This window comes from Plectropomus leopardus, chromosome 8 (assembly GCF_026936395.1).
Source record: "Plectropomus leopardus strain MGB_pleo_1.0 chromosome 8, ASM2693639v1, whole genome shotgun sequence".
NCBI classification, from domain to species: Eukaryota; Metazoa; Chordata; class Actinopteri; order Perciformes; family Serranidae; genus Plectropomus; species Plectropomus leopardus.
The window spans coordinates 27,589,972-27,615,442 of record NC_142183.1 but is presented as its reverse complement, the minus strand read 5'-3'; the positions used below and the strand labels follow the sequence as shown (position 1 = coordinate 27,615,442).

Below are 25,471 nucleotides of genomic sequence, written 5' to 3'. Positions count from 1 at the left end.
AAAAGCCATAGAACAGCATGTTGAGGCTGTTTATAGTATATCCTGTAGAAAAACCTGTCAAAAAAGTCAATATTTTGAGCGTTTTAGGCAAAAATATAGTATGGCGAAAAAAGCCATACTATAGCCCAGGGAAAAATGGTCAAAATAGTGATGACTTCAAATGTTGAAAAAAGCCATAGAACAGCATATTGAGGCTGTTTATAGTATATCTTGCTGAAAAACCTGTGAAAAACATCAATATTTTGAGGGTTTTAGGCAAAAACATAGTATGGCGAAAAAAGCCATACTATAGCCCAGGGAAAAATGGTCAAAAAAGTGATGACTTCAAATGTTGAAAAAAGCCATAGAACAGCATATTGAGGCTGTTTATAGTATATCTTAATGAAAAAACCTTTGAAAAACATCAATATTTTGAGGGTTTTAGGCAAAAATAAAGTATGGCGAAAAAAGCCATACTATAGCCCAGGGAAAAATGGTCAAAAAAGTGTTCTCTCCAAATGGTGAAAAAAGCCATAGAACAGCATGTTGAGGCTGTTTATAGTATATCCTGTAGAAAAACCTGTCAAAAAAGTCAATATTTTGAGCGTTTTAGGCAAAAATATAGTATGGCGAAAAAAGCCATACTATAGCCCAGGGAAAAATGGTAAAAATAGTGATTACTTCAAATGGTGAAAAAGCCATAGAACAGCATGTTGAGGCTGTTTATAGTATATCCTGTAGAAAAACCTGTCAAAAAAGTCAATATTTTGAGCGTTTTAGGCAAAAATATGGTATGGCGAAAAAAGCCATACTATAGCCCAGGGAAAAATGGTCAAAAAAGTGTTCTCTCCAAATGGTGAAAAAAGCCATAGAACAGCATGTTGAGGCTGTTTATAGTATATCCTGTAGAAAAACCTGTCAAAGAAGTCAATATTTTGAGGGTTTTAGGCAAAAATATAGTATGGCGAAAAAAGCCATACTATAGCCCAGGGAAAAATGGTCAAAATAGTGATGACTTCAAATGTTGAAAAAAGCCATAGAACAGCATATTGAGGCTGTTTATAGTATATCTTGCTGAAAAACCTGTGAAAAACATCAATATTTTGAGGGTTTAAGGTAAAAATATATTATGGCGAAAAAATCCATACTATAGCCCAGGGAAAAATGGTCAAAAAAGTGTTCTCTCCAAATGGTGAAAAAAGCCATAGAACAGCATGTTGAGGCTGTTTATAGTATATCCTGTAGAAAAACCTGTCAAAAAAGTCAGTATTTTGAGCTTTTTAGGCCAAAGTATAGTATGGCGAAAAAAGCCATACTATAGCCCAGGGAAAAATGGTCAAAAAAGTGATGACTTCAAATGTTGAAAAAAGCCATAGAACAGCATATTGAGGCTGTTTATAGTATATCCTGTAGAAAAACCTGTCAAAAAAGTCAATATTTTGAGCGTTTTAGGCAAAAATATGGTATGGCGAAAAAAGCCATACTATAGCCCAGGGAAAAATGGTCAAAAAAGTGATGACTTCAAATGTTGAAAAAAGCCATAGAACAGCATATTGAGGCTGTTTATAGTATATCTTAATGAAAACACCTGTGAAAAACATCAATATTTTGAGGGTTTAAGGCAAAAATATAGTATGGCGAAAAAAGCCATACTATAGCCCAGGGAAAAATGGTCAAAAAAGTCTTCTCTCCAAATGTTGAAAAAAGCCATAGAACAGCATATTGAGGCTGTTTATAGTATATCTTGCTGAAAAACCTGTGAAAAACATCAATATTTTGAGGGTTTTAGGCAAAAAACATAGTATGTGAAAAAAGCCATACTATAGCCCAGGGAAAAATGGTCAAAAAAGTCTTCTCTCCAAATGGTGAAAAAAGCCATAGAACAGCATGTTGAGGCTGTTTATAGTATATCCTGTAGAAAAACCTGTCAAAAAAGTCAATATTTTGAGCGTTTTAGGCCAAAGTATAGTATGGCGAAAAAAGCCATACTATAGCCCAGGGAAAAATGGTAAAAATAGTGATCACTTCAAATGTATAAAAACGCCATAGAACAGCATGTTGAGGCTGTTTATAGTATATCCTGTAGAAAAACCTGTCAAAAAAGTCAATATTTTGAGCGTTTTAGGCCAAAGTAAAGTATGGCGAAAAAAGCCATACTATAGCCCAGGGAAAAATGGTCAAAAAAGTGTTCTCTCCAAATGGTGAAAAAAGCCATAGAACAGCATGTTGAGGCTGTTTATAGTATATCCTGTAGAAAAACCTGTCAAAAAGTTAATATTGTGAGCGTTTTAGGCAAAAATATGGTATGGCGAAAAAAGCCATACTATAGCCCAGGGAAAAATGGTCAAAAAAGTGATGACTTCAAATGTTGAAAAAAGCCATAGAACAGCATATTGAGGCTGTTTATAGTATATCTTAATGAAAACACCTGTCAAAAACATCAATATTTTGAGGGTTTTTGGCAAAAATATAGTATGGCGAAAAAAGCCATACTATAGCCCAGGAAAAATGGTCAAAATAGTGATGACTTCAAATGTTGAAAAAGCCATAGAACAGCATATTGAGGCTGTTTATAGTATATCTTAATGAAAACACCTGTGAAAAACATCAATATTTTGAGGGTTTAAGGCAAAAAATATAGTATGGTGAAAAAATCCATACTATAGTCCAGGGAAAATGGTCAAAAGTGTTCTCCTCAAATGGTGAAAAAGCCATAGAACAGCATGTTGAGGCTGTTTATAGTATATCCTGTAGAAAAACCTGTCAAACAAGTCAATATTTTGAGCGTTTTAGGCAAAAAATATGGTATGTGAAAAAAGCCATACTATAGCCCAGGGAAAAATGGTCAAAAAGTGATGACTTCAAATGTTGAAAAAGCCATAGAACAGCATATTGAGGCTGTTTATAGTATATCTTAATGAAAACACCTGTGAAAAACATCAATATTTTGAGGGTTTAAGGCAAAAATATAGTATGGTGAAAAAAGCCATACTATAGACAAGGAAAATGGTCAAAAAAGTGATGACTTCAAATGGTGAAAAAGCCATAGAACAGCATATTGAGGCTGTTTATAGTATATCTTAATGAAAACACCTGTGAAAAACATCAATATTTTGAGGGTTTAAGGCAAAAATATAGTATGGTGAAAAAAGCCATACTATAGCCCAGGGAAAAATGGTCAAAATAGTGATCACTTCAAATGTTGAAAAAAGCCATAGAACAGCATATTGAGGCTGTTTATAGTATATCTTAATGAAAACACCTGTGAAAAACATCAATATTTTGAGGGTTTTTGGCAAAAATATAGTATGGCGAAAAAACCATACTATAGCACAGGGAAAAATGGTCAAAAAAGTGTTCTCTCTAAATAGTGAAAAAAGCCATAGAACAGCATGTTGAGGCTGTTTATAGTATATCCTGTAGAAAAACCTGTCAAAAAAGTCAATATTTTTATCGTTTTAGGTAAAATTATAGTTTGGTGAAAAAAGCCATACTATAGCCCAGGGAAAAATGGTCAAAAAAGTGATGACTTCAAATGTTGAAAAAAGCCATAGAACAGCATATTGAGGCTATTTATAGTATATCTTAATGAAAACACCTGTGAAAAACATCAATATTTTGAGGGTTTAAGGCAAAAATATAGTATGGTGAAAAAAGCCATACTATAGCCCAGGGAAAAATGGTCAAAAAAGTATTCTCTCCAAATAGTGAAAAAAGCCATAGAACAGCATGTTGAGGCTGTTTATAGTATATCCTGTAGAAAAACCTGTCAAAAAAGTCAATATTTTGAGCGTTTTAGGCAAAAATATGGTATGGCGAAAAAAGCCATACTATAGCCCAGGGAAAAATGGTCAAAAAAGTGATCGCTCCAAATGGTGAAAAAAGCCATAGAACAGCATGTTGAGGCTGTTTATAGTATATCCTGTAGAAAAACCTGTCAAAAAAAGTCAATATTTTTAGCGTTTTAGGCAAAAATATGGTATGGCGAAAAAATCCATACTATAGCCCAGGGAAAAATGGTCAAAAAGTGATTCTCTCAAATGGTGAAAAAGCCATAGAACAGCATACTGAAGCTGTTTATAGTATAGCCTGGTGGAAAAACCTGTCAAAAAGTCAATATTTTGAGCGTTTTAGGCAAAAGTATAGTATGGTGAAAAAAGCCATACTATAGCCCAGGGAAAAATGGTCAAAAAGTGATTACTTCAAATGTTGAAAAAGCCATAGAACAGCATGTTGAGGCTGTTTATAGTATATCTTAATGAAAACACCTGTGAAAAACATCAATATTTTGAGGGTTTAAGGCAAAAATATAGTATGGCGAAAAAACCATACTATAGCCCAGGGAAAAATGGTCAAAAAAGTGTTCTCTCCAAATAGTGAAAAAAGCCATAGAACAGAATGTTGAGGCTGTTGATAGTATATCCTGTAGAAAACCTGTCAAAGAAGTCAATATTTTGAGGGTTTTAGGCAAAAATATAATATGGCGAAAAAAGCCATACTATAGCCCAGGGAAAAATGGTCAAAAAAGTGAACGCTCCAAATGGTGAAAAAAAGCCATAGAACAGCATACTGAAGCTGTTTATAGTATAGCCTGGTGGAAAAAATGTCAAAAAAGTCAATATTTTGAGCGTTTTAGGCCAAAGTATAGTATGGCGAAAAAAGCCATACTATAGCCCAGGGAAAAATGGTCAAAAAAGTGATTACTTCAAATGTTGAAAAAAGCCATAGAACAGTATTTTGATGCTGTTTATAGTATATCTTGCTGAAAAACCTGTGAAAAACATCAATATTTTGAGGGTTTAAGGCAAAAATATAGTATGGTGAAAAAAGCCATACTATAGTCCAGGGGAAAATGGTCAAAAAACTGTTCTCCTCAAATGGTGAAAAAAGCCATAGAACAGTATGTTGAGGCTGTTTATAGTATATCCTGTAGAAAAACCTGTCAAAAAAGTCAATATTTTGAGCGTTTTAGGCAAAAATATGATATGGCGAAAAAAGCCATACTATAGTCCAGGGAAAAATGGTCAAAAAAGTGATCGCTCCAAATGGTGAAAAAAGCCATAGAACAGCATACTGAAGCTGTTCATAGTATATCCTGTAGAAAAACCTGTCAAAAAAGTCAATAATTTGAGCGTTTTTGGCCAAAGTAAAGTATGGCGAAAAAAGCCATACTATAGCCCAGGGAAAAATGGTCAAAATAGTGATCACTTCAAATGTATAAAAAAGCCATAGAACAGCTTGTTGAGGCTGTTTATAGTATATCCTGTAGAAAAATCTGTCAAAAAAGTCAATATTTTGAGCGTACTAGGCAAAAATATAGTATGGCGAAAAAAGCCATACTATAGCCCAGGGAAAAATGGTCAAAAAAGTGATCGCTCCAAATGGTGAAAAAAGCCATAGAACAGCATACTGAAGCTGTTTATAGCATAGCCTGCTGAAAAGCCTGTCAAAAAGTCAATATTTTGATTGTTCAGGCAAAAATATAGTATGGCGAAAAAAGCAATATTATAGCCCAGGGAAAAATGGTCAAAATAGTGATTGCTCCAAATGCTGAAAAAAGTCATAGAACAGCTCATTGAGGTTGTTTATAGTATAGCCCGTTGACAAAATGTTCTAAAAAGTCAATATTTTGAGTGTTTTAGGCCAAAGTGTAGTATGGAAAAAAAAGCCATACTACAGCCCAGGGGAAAAAAAAGTGATTGCTCCAGTTGCTGACAAAAGTTATATAACAGCATTTTGAGCCAGTTTATAGTATAACTTGTTGAAAAACGGTCCACAATATATATGTAGAACGGCATGTTGATGCACATTATGTATATATAATATTTTGAGCATTTAAGGCCAAAGTATAATATGCCCAAATATCTCAAATTTTGACATATCCAAAAAAAACAAAACCAGCTGAAAATCATGTTGAAAAAATTGCTGAAAAATTCATGGAATAGTATGGCGAAAAATGTCAAAATCTGATGTGTCTGAAAAATGGCTGAAAACTGCTTATTATAGCTCGTAGAGACGCAGCATAGTATAGCATATTGACAAAAGAACCAAAAAAGTCCAAAAAGTCATTATATAGCATGTAGAAAAAATGGCCAAAAACCACATTGTATAGTGTGGCAAAAAATCTCAAATTTTGATATGCCCAAACAATGGCTGAAAACCACTTATTATATGTCCTAGAGAGGTGTCATAGTATAGAATGGTGAAAACGGGCCAAACAATGCCAAATAAGGCCCACAACGTCATAAAATAGCACGTTGAAAAAATTGCTGAAAAGGACATACTATAGCTTGTAGAGACACGTCATGGTATAGCATGTCGAAAAAAATGCTAAAAATGGCACAATATAGCATGTCCAAAAAATGGCTGAAAACGACATAGTATAGTATGTCAAAAAATGTCAATTTTTCACATGTTGAATAAATGGCTGAAAATGACATATTATAGCTTGTAGAGACACGTCATCATATAGCATGTTGGAAAAAAAGGCCCAAAACATCATAAAATATCATGTCGTTCAAAATCGCGTAAAAAAATTCATACTATAGCATGTCGTTGAAAATCACGTAAAAAAGTCTTACTATAGCATATCGTTCAAAATCGCGCAAAATTGTCATACTAAAGTATGTTGTTCAAAATTGCACAAAAAAAGTCATACTGTAGTATGTCGTTAAAAATCACACAAAAAGTTTATAGCATGTGGTAGAAAAAACTATTACTAAAATATGTGTTTAAAAATCACAGAAAAAACTCATACTATAGTATGTCATTCAAAATTGCACAAAAAAGTCATACTACAGTACAGTATGTCATCCAAAAACGCACAATCTGGCATAGTATAATACGTTCAAAATGATATGTCAAAAAAAACAACTTATGTAAAAAAGGTCATAGTTTAACATCCAGAAAACAAAATAAAAAAGTATAGTTTACGACAAAAAACTAAAAATAGTAGAATGTATCCAAAAAAATCATGTTATAGCATGTCAAAAAAGTCATAATATAGTGTGTTGCAACAACCCAAAAAAATTCTTAGTATATTTCATTGTAAAAAATGTAATAGTATAGCATGTTGAAAAACTTTGACAAAGTCATAGAATTGATGGCAAAAAATGTGGATACAAAGGTATGGTATTGTATTTTAGCATTTGGCTGCATCAGAACAAAACTGTAAAATGTGAATGGGACTGAAAGCACTGTAGTCATTTAATTTAGTGCTACACAAATATTGATTATAGACACTCTAACACCCCCACCCCCTCATCAGGCATCTAAAACCGAATAGAATGAAGTAAAAATAATCCCATTTATCTGTAAGCACTTAAAGTTAACAGACAGAGTTGTAATGGTTGCTTAAAAGCACATCAGAATCAATGACCGGTTTCTGTCAAAAATATGTGTTAAGAAATGTAAGCAACATGCTTGAGTAGAGGTAGTGCAGTAGTTGCTTGTGGGTGCCATTAAGACATCAGTGTCAATTATATGAATATTCCTTTTAAATAAAAATATCTGAAGCATCTGAGGCTGCTGGACTAATAAGGAAGAAAAACTGCATGTTTCAATCAATGGAGCCTTTTTTTTCCAGTATACAAACAACACTCCAAAGATTGCTTTGAAATGCAACCAATGTTAATGCATGCCATTCAAGTTGCTGCTGTGAAAAGAACATCAATCATCTTCAAACACACACAAAAAAGATGAGATGAAAGTGAACTACACGTCGCTCAGTTGAAGTAAACAATTATGTTTTATTGATAAGGTTCTCAGAAGAGTCTCGTTTCAGTGAATGTATAAGAATCATCCTTTGATAATACTGATTTGGTACATTATGACATCCAGCACGAGTCTCTTCACAGTGAGAGGGATCCATTACTGCTACTGCTGTTGGGATCTAGGACAGAAATATCTCTGCTTCCGAACAAAAAACAGTCAAAACAACAAACTCGGGGGGGTTGATATTGTAGATATGGAATATTAGAGTGCCACAAAACTCTAGAGTAGTAAGACCAGCTAAAGATTTTGCACATTACAAGCCACTTCCTCTTAGAAATATAAAACTTGATATTCTGGACAATATTCTACTGTGCTGCATAAAGGTAGGTCTATACACTGTACATCGAAATATAGTTCGAAAAAACAGATTTCACAGTTTTAAAGACTTTATTTAAAGTATAAACCGTTTTTTTTTTTAAACACTTTATTACATAAATTATTCTTTTTGAGAGTGACTATTATTTGCCCTGGCAGCAAACTGAAATTAATACAAAAACAAAATTCTTACATATTTTACAAAAGAAAATAAACTCATCCATTAATGTTCATTTGGAATAGAACTGGTGACTCATTCATGATTGTCATATAGTACTAAGAATAAATAAATTAAAAAAGAATAAAATAAATAACTAACTTAGCATGTTTTCCGGACTCTGTGAGTGGTGTGTTTGATCGTTCTGTACAGAAGTGCCTTGGTGAAAGTCTCACAATTCTACCGCGACTGAAACGTACAAAACTACGGCATCTACAATATACGCAACATCCTGAAATTTAGTGTAGTCGGACACATATGTAGTAATATGATTCTTCACCCCATTTTAAAATAAACAATGCTGTGTGATACCACTGTCCACAAATATAGCCATCACTTTTTTTACTTTGTTTTTTTTAAAAAGTTTATCCTCCAGTCCATTAACAGCTCAGATTTGTTCAAGGATGCCGTTAGCTTGTGTGTTGCTCTGTTGGATGTGCGCCGCCTCAGCAGCAGAGGACTGGTCCGTGGTGGACGATGAGAGGCCTGAGACAGGGAGACGACTCATAGTATTGGACGACCTTTAACATTGTCTTGTCTGTCGTTGTTTATGATGTCCTCCGTTTGATGTGTGTGGTTGTAATGCCTGCACTCTGGAGTGGCTTTGTCTCCACTTTGGTCCCTGTGCCGTCAGTGTCTATTAGAGACAGAAGCACCACAGAGGCCAGCACAGTACAACTCAACCGTGTGTTCAGTAGCTGTCATGGCCGCTCTCAGTGTGACCCAAAAAATATGGGCGAAAATATCACTATCTTTTTTAAAAAGGGGAATCTTCTTATTCATTAAGCAACAGTTCTCAAAGTTCTTCAGTGCTTTTTCAGTTGTTCAAAGTTTTTTCAAAAAAAAAAGAACGGACTAAATTTTTTGCCTGTGGCAGTAAAATTAACAATAATATGTTTTCTGATAAGTCATTCTTTTCAAAAGTCCCTGCAGCGTTCCGTGAGTAACCCCGTTTGTTGGTTAATTCTCCATGGGTTTTCAGAGGAGTAGGGTTGAGGAGGCTGGGTAGGAAAAAGGAGCAGGATCTAGAGAAGTGACAGCGGGGGGAGATCAGGTGGGCTGTTACCTCTTGCCCATCTCGTTCTGTCTGAGGAACTGGATGTTGTTGCTGCTGTCAGCCAGTTCAGGATACTGCTCCACAGGCAGTACATAGTAGCCATCGTAGCCTTGTACTCTGCCTGTCGTTAGGAGCTGCTGTCTCTCCCCCTCCGTCCAAAGGCGACTGCCTCCCTTCCCGTCCCTGGCCCTCTGCTGCTCCTTGGCCCAGGCCCCAGCCAAGGCTCTCTGCCTGGCCAGCTCCAACAGTCTTACCTTCTCTTCATCCACCACGTCCACAGCGAGCCCGTACCGAACGCTCAGTACTAACGACGGAACTGCAAACTCCACAGTCACTCCTCTCCTCGAGCGGCCACTCACCGTCACATTGATACCGCTCTCCAGTGACTTGCGCCCGTTCGTGAGCCCCAGGGCTAGCAGGTCACTGTCAGCAGAGCCAACTTTCACAAAGTAGTGACAGTCCTTCCCATCCTGGGTGTAGTGGGTGCCTTCAAGGTACTGGGCACCGTTTAGCACCAGAGCCACTTTGCGGCTGTCGTCACTGGCCAAAGCTGACACACCAGCCACCACTCGGCCTTCTTTCAGAGCCAGCATTACTCCTCGGCCTATTATGGGGGTGCTGGTACCGAACCAGTGGCCGGGCTTGTCCTTGCGTCTTCGGCGTTCCTTGTTGAGGAGACGACCCTCCAGGGCCATGAAGGCCTGGTTGTGACGCTCTGCTGCCTGCTGCACACCAGTGATGAGCTACACCAGGAAATAGAGGAAAGCTCTTGTCACTTTAAAAAAGGCAGGACCTTATCACCAAAAAACAGTGGTGTAAAAGTCCTAGGCACTCAAGATGATTTGTAAAGCATAAAAGGCCTTTAATTCATAGGGCTACAAACATTAAAAATACACCAACACGTATCGGCTTGCGCCTTCTTCAGGGTGCAGTGACACAATGAGACAAAGAGATGAGTAGTATTCCCTTCCCTGACCACCGGTGGTTTCAGGGACACCAGAAGTGCTCCTGTTGTCTTCCTTTTGATCTGGTCACTTTGTTTAAAAATGCATTAATTAGAACTGGGCAACACTTTGATATAATATTGATAGAGTGATATGAGACTACTAGACTTTAAATGATTTAGAGGGATATATTGGTAGAAATGGAATACAATATAATAAGTATGTTTTCTTAGTCCATTATATATATGTATATATATATATATATATACACACACACACACACACACACACACACATACATACATACATATATATACATATATGTATACATAAAATCACCTGATAATAGGTGTCTTTTTCTTGTTACCTGAGAATGCGCCATGTATATCTACATATAGAGCAGGTTCTCATCCATGGAGATCACTCTGTTGCTACAGTAACCCAGAACAGACAAACCAAATATTGGCTCTAGGAATGGCCATTTGCACTTTTGGTTTGGCCACTGTAGTTGGAAAAACACAGATTTTTTTTGTCAGTGTTTTCAGTGGTTTAAACTGCTGGGTCTGTTTTTTTTTTAGAGAGGAACCTCTCAACCTTTGCACATAATTCAGCTCCCAGTAAAAACTTCCTGAGCGCCTGGATCTTTAGTCACCAGACCAAAAAAAGTGAGCACAGAGGCTGGCTAGCTGCCCATCTCTAATATGCTGAACAGCATGAGAGAAACACTAACTATTTAATGTGAAACTGCTTTCTTAAATATATTTACTGCTTTGAATCACTTGGTCTGTTTGTTTTATCTCTGCATGTAATACTGCTCCCAGTAAAAACCTTTGAACAATGAACACTGAAAGAATTCTAACTGGTAGAAGTTTCAGCTGATTGCATTCTACAATTCTTACCACTAGATGCCACTAAATCCACTTAAATCTTACACCGTGTTCTTTTAAAAGCTGCATTATGGTAAAGTGGTGTAATTTTCTGGACTTTACTCAGTCATTACATCCTCATAACTAATGATTATTTATCAAAAATCTTATTGTGTAACTATTTTGTAAAAGAAGCAACAGTCAACCCTAATCAATATCAAAGTATTAGGTTAAAAATATTGCTATATATGATTTTCTTTTACGTGTAAATAGCGCTGTGGAGGATGACTGGTAGCTGTAATAATCTATGTAATAAAGTGTAACATGACAAGCTGAATCATTATGATGGGGTTAATTTTGGCTTTGTTTCTGCTGTGAATATTGTGATATTTTCAGCACGGCGGTCCATACCTGTCCATTCTCACAGTGCTGGGTGGCCTGCAGCTCGTACGGCGGCTCCACAAAGTAGAGTGTGTGTCGAGGGAACCCTGGGATTATGTTACTGAGCTGGAAGCCAAACATCACCAGCCAGCTCTTCACATCTACAGCAGACATAAGGGAAATTAATTAGCCGAATGACAAAGTTAAACACGGTAGCAAATTCATCTTTTTTTTTTTTTTTGCATAAAAACCTGAAAGTGTGTTTGTGTGACTCATCAGGTGTAATGCAAAGCTATCAGCCACTCTGCCATCTGCAGTACATTGTTACCTGCATAAACAATGTTTTCCATAATAATCTGTTTCTTCCGCAGACTAGAGACATCTACGACACTGTCAGGACACAACAGGCTAAGTTGAGCTTGTTGTGGGTATTGAACTCATGTTACCTTTTCTGCTGTGCGCCCATTATTTGACTGTTTTGCTGCATCAACATCGCATTCATGAGAAAAACGTATGTTTATTTTGTAAATTGTTGTGTGAAACATTCAGTTTGGTGTAGCGAAATGTTTAAATGTCAAGGGGAAAGAAGAAGCTTTGAATAAAAAACAAATAAAATTAAAAAAGCTTAATTATGTAGAAATTTTCACACAACAGAAGTCAACATGTGCACCACATTAATACTTATTAATCCTTTACCTGTGACATAATTTTTGACATCCAGCATGTCACTGAGGGGGTTGTTGTTCTTGAACATGTATAAATTAAACGGCGAGGGATCTTTCCCAATCTTGGGCCAGATGCTGTAGTCGGGCGAGGTCCAGCGCCCGGCCAAGACGTCGTAGTCCCGCTGGGTGAAGTGGACCAGCTTAGTCAAGGGGTCATAGAGACCACCGTGGAAACCCACCACCAGCTGGAACTCTGGGTTAGAGTCCAGATACACTTCTCCGTAGGCTGTGTACTGCACCTGGGGGACACAGGCAGAGTTAGTTTGCTTTTGATGGTGTCAGAAGCCTTTTCCTTATGCAGATTTCTTGTTGTTTTTTCTCCCTAATTATCTCCACCAGGCGTAAGCCTGGAGGGGACCATGCGTTTGGTTGTGTGTGTGTGTGTGCGTAAGTGTGTGTATCCGTCTGTTCACAGCTTATCTTGAATATTACTGGACCAATTAGCCCAATATTTTGAGTGCACATTTAAAACTGTATGCTCAAGGACCTCTCGTGGTTGCTGTGATTTACAATTGCCGGAAAACTTTGTCCAAATTATGCCAAAATAAAAGCTTTCCTACATGGCAAAATGATGCAAAGTAACTGCATGAATATTTATTCAACATATACACTTTTTACTGAGAAGATTTTTAATGTGTAACCTCTTTGTAATCACCAAAATTTTGATTAATAACTGTTATTTAATTACATATTTTTCTCAATAACTGTGACTGATTACAATTACGTTTATTTTGTAATTTAATTACTATAAATAGTTACATGTAACTAGTTACTCCCCAACACTTGTTTTGATCCACTAAAGTATATAAGCATATTATATACTTACATATTAATCATTTTGAGATGAATTAATCCCTGTTTTTGTTATTTTAGCCACCACTTTGACTGTAAGGGAGCTGGAAGGGACAATTCCGACAGCCGCAGCTCTCCATAATCCTGCTGCAGACTACATTTTTATATTGTATATATGATTTTGGATACAGTAAGTATGTAAGTAGGCTAAGTAGATAAACAGTTTATTTTTGGTCTATTTCAATGTGTTTATTGTTATACATCTTTGTTTTGCCATCAGACAAAGTGAAACCCGTAAACTGTTGTGTTGCGGCTCTGTTGTTTGCCCACCTAGCGGAGATCTGCTCTCTACTGAGTGCACTTTTCTAGTTTATTTAAGAAAGGTAGCAATAATTGATTGCAAAAAAAGTGGGGTTAACAAGTTGTGTCTTACCTGTTTGATCATTTGTCCATTGCTGCTGAAGACAGCCAACGGTGTGCCAGTGTTGTCAGACGCTATGTAGTATTCCTCTCCACTGCTAACCTCCATTGCGAACAAATGGCCCTGATCACGAGACAGTCAGATATGCAGTACAGCTATATTAGGGTTTTTGGAAAATGTTGTATTGCTTTAAAAACAATATTTATGACTATTCAGGTTTTCCCTTAAGTATTATTCAATGAAAGGAAAGGATATTGGTAGAGGCAGCACATCTATGCACACCCATACCTGCAGGTCATAGTAGAGAGATGATATGTCAGAGCTTGAGTGGTTGAAGATGTGTGTGACCCTAGTTGGGTGGTTGAGGTCAGCGTAGAAGAACTGAAGGTGCTGTCCAAGGCTGTTTCTCGTGGACACCCTGCGGCCCAGTCCGTCATAGTGATACACGACACTCCAGCCGCCGGGGCCTCGATTATAGGCCCTCAGAAGCTGACCTTTGGAGTTATAGTCAAAAACATCAGAACCACGCTGGCTGAGGTAGCCATCCTCATCCAGGCGGTACTGGACATCTCCCAGGCGAGTGATCCGGTCTCTGAGGTCATAGCGCAGCGGCAAGATGCGGGCACTGTTCCCGGGATTCAGCAGATGAAGGTTACCGTTCAGGTCGTAGCTGTAGCGCCAGGTGGACCAGTCATTCACCTGGATAAAACAAGCGAGTTTGTGAATGTGATTTTGTCAGTTTTCACATGTTGGAAGAACAACTATGCTCCCACAACAGAAAAACACATTACACAAACTCTTGCCATACAAAATATTCACCTTGACGCCGCTGAGCTGTCCGTCTCCATCATAATCATAGCGGTACTGAGTGGTGTTGGCGTAGGGCCCAATTTTCAGCTCTCTCTTCACCACCCGTCCCATGCTGTCATACTGCACCGTCATCCAGTACATGAGCGAACGGAATATCTCGTACTGGACCTCCTTGATACGACCGTGGGTGTCGAAATGCTTGCTCAGCGTCATAACAGCAGTGGTGATGATCTGATTAATGTCATAGTAAATGACCCCAAATTTTCCAAAGTGCTCCACCTGTAGGGAGAAAGTTTAGAGAAAAGGTGATTCCTCTGGCAGCCAAAGACGGTGCACACAGACAAAGTTTGTAAAGTCAAATTCTCTTGTAAGAGACAGGAACAAAATTTCTGCACCTTTCCAGAGATCTCGTCATATCGGTAGAGGTCAACAGGCAGTGGAGTCTCACTGATGACTGGCTTCATGCTGGCAATACGGAAGCTGTTATCATGGTAGGTGTAGTCAAACCTTGCGTTGACCATCCCCTCCTCACTAAAGCGGTAGATCTGCTTGTCGATGAGTGGGCCCATTTTGCGATAGCGGATGGTGCAAGAGAAGCCCCCGCTCTGCAGGTTGACCATTTTTAGCACACCAGCTGTCTCATCATAGCCGAAAGTGACAGCGGTGCTGTCATACACGATCTCTGACAGCTTTGCCAGCTTGCCATACTTGTAGAGGACACGGCGGCCGGTGCCCAGGTAATGGGTGGCCTGAGGTCTGCCATCCTCGTTGAAGTCGTGGATGATGGAGGCATTGCTCTCAGGGGGGTTGTAGGTGTTGCGAATGTAGCCAACTGACACGTGTGTGAACATGGTGTGGCGGGCCACACTGGGCATGGTGACAGCTGTGACCCGACCTGAGGCGTCAAACTCAAAGACGTACTGTCTCTGGCTTTGCAGCAGCAGCACCATGGACTGAAAGCAGAGAAGAAGGCGAAATCCGGATTAATATAATAGCATTATCAATGGATGACTTGCCTCCTGTGAAATAGCACCAGCAGTAATTTGCTCTCAGCTGACAAATTTGAATCTTCATAACCATGAAAATGATGTATTACTTCACTCAATTCTGCAATCCAAATTGCTTTTTGTTCTTGCCTTCCCTTGCCAAAATTTGATACCTAGATGACAATATTAAAGAAAAATGTGCTTACTTTGTCGAGGTAGCTGTAGCTCCACACCTTCCCATCCACGAAAGAGCGAGACAGGATCCGTCCCTGGGGGTCAAATTCGGTTCTCTCACTCATGCTCCCCCTCTGCAGTCCAACAAGCTGCCCGGTGGTAGAATATGACACGTTTACTACTGCCAGGCTGCTGCTTGGCAACCACATAGCTGGTCGGCCCTGAGCATCGTACATGATGCGCAGCGTGAACTTGCGGTGGTCATCGTAAATCTTCTCTGTGCGTGTGTTGCGGTCAAAGTCGATGGAGAGAAGATTGCGACCATGAGCCTGAAGAAAAAGGAAAGGTTAATTTGAGGAAATGCTATTATTTTTTTTAAAGAAGGCCTTCATTAAATAATTCTAAGAACACTCACTCTAAGCTTTCTTCCGAACACGGTGATCTTGCCCTTGGTCTGCTCCTTGCGCAGACGCCATTCAATGGAGTTGAGGCCGTTGTCAGTGGGCAGGGTGATGTTCCTACGACCAATCGTAGGGCTGACAGAGCCGGCCAGGATGTGGGGCTCTGTGTGAAAGCTGATACCCATACCATTGGCGTACATCACTCTCAGGGTCCCGTTGTTGCACAGCTGGTAGCTGTTCCTCACCTGGTCTGTAGGGGGAGACACACAGATACCAGGTGACCTTTCGCCTTTGCCTACCAGCATCTGACAGAACATCCATCTTGTAAAAAACTATTTATACAAGGAAGAAAAGGAAATGTTCAATATAAAGCCGGTATGCTCATGTCATTAAGAACCAGATCATGTCCATAAAATATTTAAGGACCTTCATACAAACTCTAAAAATATTCTGAATGCGAATAGTCATGCTAAACTGACTCTCTCTACAATCTCCCTATCTCTACAGTTTAATGACTCACTCTCAAACACAAGAACGGAAACAGATAAGCCCGTGCCTAATGCTGAGGCAAAAATTTTCCCTCAGATGTCTGAAAACAGGCGTCCTGATCACAATGATGTGATTGAAAGTAAGATAAAATTGTTTTCGGCTCAGACATATCTGGCAGATGCAGAGGGAGGGAGCTTTTCTTTTTTTTTTATTTCATTTACAAAAGGTTAGGGGATCAGATGGTGTCTCCCTTTGAAGCCCTGCCATAAATGACAGTAATCCATAAGGCCAATTTGTAATAAAGCTCCAGGCACATTTTAACAATGCCTCAAACAGACAAGTGAAGCTTTTTCCATTGACTTGGCAGCAACAGCCTTTAGATAAATCTTCTCTGCTCTCTCTGTCTGAACGACCTCGTAATAAAACAGAAGCGAGGGAAAGGGAAGGAGAGGGAGAGAGAGGGAGAGAGAGAGAGAAATGAGAGCTTGAGGGCCAACGAGAATTCACTGTGCAGGAGTTAATGAAGAGAGCGAGAAAGAGCGGAAAGAGAGGGAGATGGTTAAGTGAGTATGTCAGCAGAGAGCCGAGCTGAAACCCACACAGTGCGGTGGAAACCTTAAATGACTTACAGCTCTTACAGCCCCCTTTCCTCCTGCAACGCAGGTGGATCACTGAATACATCTACAACTTATTCTCTCCGAGGCCTTCAGGCTTCTAAAACATACGGTCTGCATTCATACTTCTGTCATGCCACAGGTCAAGGGAAGGGAGAAAAAATATTCTCCTTCTTCTCCTTCCTCTCTAAACAGACCAAATAAGCTCAGGGATCATGGGGAAATGGTTGAGAGCTGTATTTGTATGTCGGTGCGTCTGTGTGTATGTGTGTGAGGAGAAAGCTTGAGGGATAAGGAGGATTCACTCTGCATGAGTTAATGAATTTTGCTGTGATGATATTCAAAAGCAGGATGATCCCAGCTGGGATTAACAACTATATATTGGTAATTTTACTCTATGAGAGGGAGTGAAAGAAAGGCTGGATGTGGGTAGGGAAGGGAAATAATCTCCTGGAGCATGCACATAACTGAGTGAAAATTACAAGACTTTCAATTAGAGTCGGCAGGCCGGCGCATATCCGCCATCACAGAGGGCGGCTGTGTTTTTGAACACGAAGATTAAGTAGTGTTAGAGTCTTGCCAAAGCATCAATAACATATAAAAAAAATCACTTTAATTATATATACTACTCAATAATGTATTAACAATAAATAATTTATATTGCATTTTGATTTATATTGCCTTGTGCTGATGACTTGAGCCCAGCATTTGTCCACCTTCGTGCAACATCCTCTGCAAGTATTTAAAAATTCATGACCAGCTCATTTTCTGCCGTATAAGTGTGTCTCTACCTTGCACCACAGTGTAAGATGCTTCGACCGAGGACAGATTGGTGATGACGGTGACATCGTCGTCTCGGCTGGAGCTCTCAATGTCGATGTTGATGGAGCGCTCGATCTCGCGGTGGAGGCTTGTCACCATGCCTGTGGGGTATGTGACGTTGGTCAGGCGACCCTCGCTGTCATACCTGGCAGATTAGAGATTGTGGTAAGAGTGACTACATATATGTTTTGCACAGTCAAATACACATCCATTCTTGTACTTCAATCTTTGTGAGGACCATTATTGATATAATGTAATCCCTGGCTCCTTACCCTAACCTTAACTTTCACACCTAAATGCCAAACCCAACCCTAACCCTAACCCTAACCCTAGTTGTAACCTGAACCCCAAAAACTAGTCTTTACTCTCAAAGAGGTCTTTGAAGAAATGAGGAGCAGCAAAAATGTCCTCACTTTCCAAAATTGTCCTCATTCTATTGGGTAAAAACACATTTTGTTCCGAATTATGTAGCGAGCACAAGTACATACACACACTCCCTCACACACACTGCCGGAGAGAAAGATCACAAGTCATCTTCAAGGAACGTGGCTGTAGTTATAAAAGCTAACACTTGGGGGCAGCAGTACATTATGAGAGGTGTCAGATGAATCATTGGGAATGCAATATAACATGATAAACATAAAACCTCTGAAACTCATTTTGTATTTCAGACATATAGAAGGGGTGGAAATATGCAAACACACATTCACTATCACAAACACTCACTGATAAAATGTGGTCCATCCAGTCTCATCAGCTTTGGTAGCCAGGAGGCCTGTGTTGCCACTGTAGCCCATCAAAGCCACCTCCTGGCCCATGGCTGACACACTGCGCAGTCCTCCCGTGGGGTCTAATCCCAGAGTCACCACTTGATTCTCAGGCAGTAGCACCAGTCTGAGCAGGCCAGCTCCTCCTCCTTGGCCCTGGCCGTCCCTTCTCACCTTCACTGTGTTGTTGCAGTTATCCACCAGCATGGCCAGCTCCCCGTCAGGACCATAGGTGAAGTTGAAAAGTGGCTCCCCAGTCACCAGGCTAATTGTCTGGATGTGAAGCCCCTCCCCGTTGAAGACATACAGCTCCTGTTCCCTTGGTGATGCAACCTCGTATTGCGCAGATCCTCCATACCCGACACTAGAGACGGCGGGGCCGGGCCGGTTGGCTCTCACGGCTCTGATGCGTATGTTGTTGAGGTCAGCAATGAAGAGTGTCCCATCAGGGGACACAGCCAAGGAAGTAGGGGAGTTCAAGCCGGCGTCAGGGGCGTAGCCGTCATCGCCGTAGAAGCAGTTGCAGTTGACATCATTCTTGCAGTCGCAGTCGGAGGCGGCACCAGCCAGGAGAGAGATTTCTCCATTAGTGCTCACCTAAGAAAATGCACAGACAGAAAATGGAAGAAGAGAGCCGGTAATGATGAGATTTGGAAAAAAGAAAGTCCTCACCACTCAATGAAAGAAAATATATCACCAGTTATCAAAACAGAGGAATGGGAAAAAAAAACAAAACCAAGAAAAAAAAAAAACATTGAAGTGCCTGAACTGAATGTAGTGTCTGGAGATCTGAAACAATCTCAGAATATCTTCAAAAGCACCCACACAGCCTGACCAGCTGTGCTGTCAGTTTTGCTGGCCAACAAAAATAAGTTTAGACTAACAAATTCATTCTAAAACAACCAGCAGCAGTGATTCCCAACCACGAGCACTTGCACCCTGAGAAGTACCTCTGCAGTAACCAAGGGCACAATACTGGAATGAAAATATTTGACAAACTTTAAATAACAATTTGACAAGAAAATTAAAAAAAAAAAAAAAAGAAGTACTATAAATCCATATATTGAGTCAGCTGTAACTTGAACACAATGTGTTGTAATTGGAAGTGTGTAAAAAAATAGTTAGCAAAGCAGCAGAGAAGACTAAACACTTAGCTAAAGCTAATTTGTAAATAGTTAAAAAGTAGATGAAAAGTAGTTAAAAACAATGAATATACACTTCACTGCTTGAAAGATGGACCTCTTGTAGAACTGGGTAGTCTATGCAGTATAAACATGCAAGGATGCACAAATTGGTGCTACATGACCAGAGAAAAGGGCTGTGCATTTGCTCAAAGGGTAGCAAACGTGCAACTACCAGAATGCACTGCACCGGACCAGATCAATAAATGCATGCACTGGTTGGTGACGTTATGCAAGGCAGTTCTGAACAGCTCGTCCACAAACAAAATGGCAGCTGGCTGGTAAGAAACCATGTCAAATTACAGTTGAGTGCTAAAATGTGTTTAGCAAAAACATTTTTTTTCATATTCTATCAGCACAGACTAGTTTTACCATCTGAACTCTCTCTTTTGATCTTATTCTATCTAGGCAGTGGACAAAGAAAATGAGGAGGTATTATCTGTAGTTTGAGTGACAACCCTGAAGCCAGTTTACCACAGTTTGTTTACACATACTACCCATATTGTTATGATACAAAGCTGGTTGAAAATTGGCAAAGTATCCATTTAAGTAATGGCTAAATGGATAAAAGAGCAAACTAAACCTAATGAATATGCAGTTGAATTAGTAAGTTAAAAGTGATGAAAACGTCTAGCTTCTGCCACTAGTAGTTCAAAGCAAACTTGAATAACAAGCTAAAAATTGACAGTTTAATTGTGTGAAAAACTGTAACAATATTTCAAAATGATGTTGACATCGAATGAATAGTGTTAATATCCCATTCATGAACGCCTTTGGAACCTGACGCGTAGTGTTGATGAAGGGGTTCGACAATTCAGATGACTGGGGTGCAGAGGTACATGTATGTCTTACAGAAAGTTTGGAAACCACTGGTGTGCAGCACTTCTCCATCTCATACCTGCCGAACTCTGTTGATCTTTTTCTCATCCGTCTCTGCGATGTAGAGGATGCCAGTGTGGGATAGGGCAATGGCTGTGGCGCTCTCCAGGGCCGCATGTATAGCCAGCTTACTGAGGCTATAGTCGATACCTGGCACTTGACAATGCATGGGCCGTCCCGCTATGATGCTCACCTGTAGAGAGCAGCAGAGAAAGTTACAATCTGTGATCTGTAAATGGTAATAATTCCACAGACTTATAGAGATGTTAACAGTGCTGTTCTCTTGAAACAGTGCAGATAAAACTTTCCATAATGAAGTAAGATTCCAGAAAGTAAAATATTCCAAGAGCTAATTAATTAGTAATACCACCAGTGCGAAACTTAGAAAACTATGTTTGAATATGAACTTTTACTTCTAAATTGGCCAGAGAAAGCTTAATTGGGACTAAATCTTGTCAAAACCACCCTAAGGGTTTGCAATTGTGATCCAGCCGTGTGGTACAGACCTGGTGGTTCTCAGTGATGCGTAGAATGACATTGTTTTCCAGGACATAGAGAGAGTTGTCCATGGGGTTCACTGCTAAGTCCGTGGGCCATTCGAGGCGCACCTAGTAGGCAGAAACAAAAGTTAAAGATAAGAAAATATCTATGCCGAGGGAGGCATTTTGAAAGCACGCCAAGGCTCAGACAAGTCTCTTCTTCATTTTTTTTTTAAAGTGACTGCAGTCCTTACGCTCTTTTGATCCATTCATTTCACCATGGACTCCTTAATCCCACCCTAAATCAGTCCCTCCCTGACCTCCTGGCTGGCACGTGTCCACACAATCGTCATAGCTCAGCACTCACGGGGCTGTTAGATCATCATCTATCACACCACCATCTCTTGTCTCTCCCGCACTTCCTCCTTAAGCGCCGTACCTGGCTGACGTCCATGCTGGAGTCACAGCTCAGCGGCCGCACGGCAGTCAGATCGTTAGCCCCCAGCAGAGTAGAGATGATGCCGTTCTGGTCCACCTTACGGATCATGGTGGCGTCCACAAAGTACATCAGCCCATTTTTATCCACTGCGATACCTGTCAAAGCAGAGATGAACACTGTGAGTGACGACTCATAACTCAAATGCCGCAGGCAACCCATAGACATTTTTAGTCAATTAAACTTCACTCCTTCCACCAGCTGAAAACAGATAGCAGCCCTGACAGCCGAATTGCTCAATGCTTCATCGAATGAGAGGGAACAAAGTGATGGAAGGGGCATCGAACTGTTAGAGAAGTGTTAGTTTTGGGATGAGTCATCGGGATGCAGAGCTGAGCTCATGCTCCTCCCAGAGGGCGACTGTAGACTGCAAGCAGATTCTTTAGAAAGGCAAGTGATCTGTTGCACTCTACTTCCTTTCTCGGTTTCCCCTTGCTGCTTCTTTTTTTTTTTTGTCGCCCCCCACCTTTCTACTTTTCATTTGTTCCTGCCTTTCTCTATTTTAGCGTTTACCAGTGGTGCTGTGTCAGCCTCGTCGCTCTAACAGGCAGTAGGCATTCCGACAGGTGTGTTTGTTCGAGGCAACTATGCCCCAAAATAACTTCTAGACGCACAACAGCAGATGGAGGATACAGGGAAGGGCACACAGTAAATGAGAGAGGGGAAGAGAAAGGGAGAGAAAGATGGAGAAGGAACAGGCAGAGAGAGGGCAAGCTGATGTGTGCTGGCTGACTTTGCCTGTGACAGGTAAGAGGGAATCAGTGGCTCATTGTCTTCTGCTATCTCTCCCATCTTCCCTCACAGACACACACATACACACTCACACACACAAACTGTACATAAACTAACATCTGCAGTCCCACATGTGCACACACTCGTGTCACAGGCAGGAATTGTGACAGCATGACATCCTTGACAGTTTGGTGTCACAATGTTCTAAGATCCAATGATCCACAAAAATAATTCCATTAATAAGTTTAACATTAACCTGGTTTATAACCTCTTTCTGTGTCTGTCCTGCTTTAGTTGAGTCACAGGAAACAAATTATATTCTGATCAAGGGAAATTTAAGGCACATCAATCTACGTGTCTTGAAAACCATTAAGGCATTTTTTAAATAGCCACTTTCATTCATCATTTGAGCGTGACAATCTAAAGAATTCACTGAGAGGCAAAAAATTATAATACTGTAATCATGGTTCTGTGATAATGACTAAGTATATAGGTTATTGGCTGTACTGGCCTTACCGCACCTCCCTACGGCTGCAACTAACGATTAGCTTCATTATGAGTGAAGTCAATAAAATGTCAGAAAACAGTGAAAAATGCCTGTCACAATTTTCCACAGCCCGAGCCGAGGTGATATCGTTAACTGTCTCGTTAAGTCCAAACAGCAGTTCAAAGTGAGAAGATATTCAATTTATAATGATGGATACATGACTAGAAATGCTGCCTCGCAGTTGTTTGTCTTCCCCAAACGGTCAAGTTGCAGTTTACATCTGTGTCTGTCCAGACTTATTCGTAGCCATGACAATAGACTATGCTTCAAATATGGATGTTATTGCAAAGAAACTACAAATTCTAAAACATGAATGCTTGACACACATCTTCAGTCTGGCAGCACAGAAGATCCATACACAGTTTTAAAATGGACAACCAAGATTAACATCACCTATTCTGTATTATTTTATCCTAAAAGACATTTGTGTAAAATTTGGTTGTAATTAGCATATGAATTCTTGAGTTATGTCAAAAAAGTGTGTTTTGTGAAGTCGCAGTGATCTTTGATCATCAATTTCTAATCACTTCATAATTGAGTCCAAGTGGACAAATGTGCCAAGTTTGCAGGAATTCCCCCAAGGTGTTCTTGAGATGTTGTTTTCATTAGAATGGGGCTAAAATGAGGTCACAGTGACTTTGACCTTTGACCACCAAAACCTAATCAGTTCATTCTTGAGTCCAAATGGACATTTCTGTCAAATTTGAGAAAATGACCACAAGGTCTTCTTGAGATATCACCTTCACGAGAATGAGTTGCATGCAAGGTCATAGTGACCTTGACCTCTGAACACAAAATTCCAAGTAGTCCTTTATGGAGCCCAAGTGGGTGGTTGTTTCAAATTTGAGCAAATTCCCTGGAGGTGTTTTTGAGATATTGCTTTCACAGGAATGAGACAAACATGAGATCGCAGTGACTTTGACCTTTGACCACCAAAACCTAATCATTTGTGGCAAAGTTAAGGAAATTCCTTAAATGCATTCTTGAGATATCACGTTCATGAGAATGAAACTGACAGGTTGTTGCTGTCAGATTGACAGCAACAACCTCCTGTTTGCTGTTGTTTTATGCACAGGCATAAAACAACAGCAAACCCTCACATTTTACGAGCAGGAATCAGTGAAAGCCAACATTTTTGCTTCATAATTGACTAAAATGATTATTCAATCATCAACATAATTAGCAATTAATCCTCCACACTTTTTGCCAGTGGCTCACCTTTGGGGCTCATAAGTGTAGCTTCAGTGGCTTTGCCACCATCACCACAGCGCTCATCAAAGGGCAGGCACTGCTCCCCTGTCCCAGCCACCACCTCTGCGTTGTCAGACAGCAGGCGGCCTCCAGTTAATGAGCGAACGCGGTAAATTCGACGGGAGTTGGTGTCTGAGATGAACAAAGCCCCAGTTACTGGATCCACTGCCAGGAAGTACTTATGGGTTGGATTGTTACTGAGGTGACAGGAAAAGAGACATGATAATTATGTCATTGAATGGCTTGATTTTATATTTCAAGTGCTTTTGCTGGAATGTGCAGGAAAAAAAATGCAATTTATCATTGCAAGGATCTTACCTGTGTCTGAAATCTTTGTTCCTTCAAGGGAGAAGGCGAGACAAAAGCACAACAAAACAAATGTTAATTCACACAGTCTGTGGAAAGCAACCTACAGAGAGCAACACAAAGCTGGCTGTGGTGTGAACAGCAAAATTCAAACATGAATAAAAACACCCTGGAGAATTGGTATCGAGTACAGTGTATAATTCTACCTCACTGCTATCCCCAGTGTCTCACCTTCAGTGTTTCAGGGGAGGATGCAATCCTACACATTTAATGTACCTAAAAACATGTAGTCTTTCCCCCTCTTCTTCTCCTGCCATCCTACTCCAACCTAACTAGCCCTTCTTGTACATATCAGTATGTTTCCTGCAACATCAAAACACCCCTTAATCCCAATTTGCCTTCCAATTGATTATTCCTTTACCTTAATTCCAAAATGCCAGTTGTGTTCATAGATGGGTAGACCCTGCGGACAAAGTTGAGATCCCCGACATAGAGGCTGCCATCGATGCCCATTGCCAAGGCAACTGGTGCCAGCAGCTTGTTGCCGTCTGCCAGGCCGTTACAGCTGGGGCAGGAGATACTGCGCCTCCGTCCGTTTCCCATGACGCTGGTGATTACTGGGGGCTGCTCGGTCACAAAGATGTTCTCACCACTTCCCTTGTGTAGGATGCCTGCACAGGAGAGAGGGTGGAGAGAAACCTGAGTGATTCTGGATCATTATTTCAGTTAGACGATCTCTGGTGACACTCGAAGCTGAGAGCATACACAGCTATGTTTAAGCCACCCTAGCTGTGCGTCCATAGAGATGGCGATGACTGTCTGTCAGTCGATCAACCACTTCGATAAAGACGGAAGCAGCTTATTCCCTGAATTTTCATTTGCACCTCCATGAGGTTAACATTTGTGTAAGTGAGTAAAAAATTTCAACAAATAATGGATAGATTCTTGTGAAATTTGGTGTGGACCTTCATGTCCCCCTCACGATGACTAGGCAATAACTTTCTAATCCCTATTTGTCTATTTCTACCATCAGGTGAAAACCTATATTCATCCAATACTAACCTAAT

At 40.0% G+C, this 25,471-nt stretch overlaps 1 protein-coding gene across 13 annotated transcripts in view; it reads right to left on the bottom strand.

Moving 5' to 3' along the window:
• Positions 1–7,703: 7,703 nt before the first annotated feature.
• tenm2a (teneurin transmembrane protein 2a) overlaps positions 7,704–25,471 on the bottom strand; it is a 260,523-nt gene continuing 242,755 nt past the window's right edge. For all 13 annotated transcript variants that reach the window (XM_088081291.1, XM_088081292.1, XM_088081301.1 and 10 more), the window contains 17 exons: positions 24,826–25,075; positions 24,417–24,437; positions 24,066–24,295; positions 21,512–21,666; positions 21,100–21,201; positions 20,613–20,786; positions 18,493–19,130; positions 17,736–17,911; positions 15,856–16,091; positions 15,473–15,769; positions 14,676–15,233; positions 14,290–14,559; positions 13,759–14,169; positions 13,483–13,593; positions 12,229–12,496; positions 11,563–11,693; positions 7,704–10,084 (listed from right to left, as the gene is read on the bottom strand). In XM_088081291.1, coding sequence (XP_087937417.1) covers positions 9,347–10,084; positions 11,563–11,693; positions 12,229–12,496; positions 13,483–13,593; positions 13,759–14,169; positions 14,290–14,559; positions 14,676–15,233; positions 15,473–15,769; positions 15,856–16,091; positions 17,736–17,911; positions 18,493–19,130; positions 20,613–20,786; positions 21,100–21,201; positions 21,512–21,666; positions 24,066–24,295; positions 24,417–24,437; positions 24,826–25,075 — 4,766 coding nt within the window. In that variant the 3' untranslated portion in view covers positions 7,704–9,346. The remainder of the gene's footprint in view (positions 10,085–11,562; positions 11,694–12,228; positions 12,497–13,482; positions 13,594–13,758; positions 14,170–14,289; positions 14,560–14,675; positions 15,234–15,472; positions 15,770–15,855; positions 16,092–17,735; positions 17,912–18,492; positions 19,131–20,612; positions 20,787–21,099; positions 21,202–21,511; positions 21,667–24,065; positions 24,296–24,416; positions 24,438–24,825; positions 25,076–25,471) is intronic.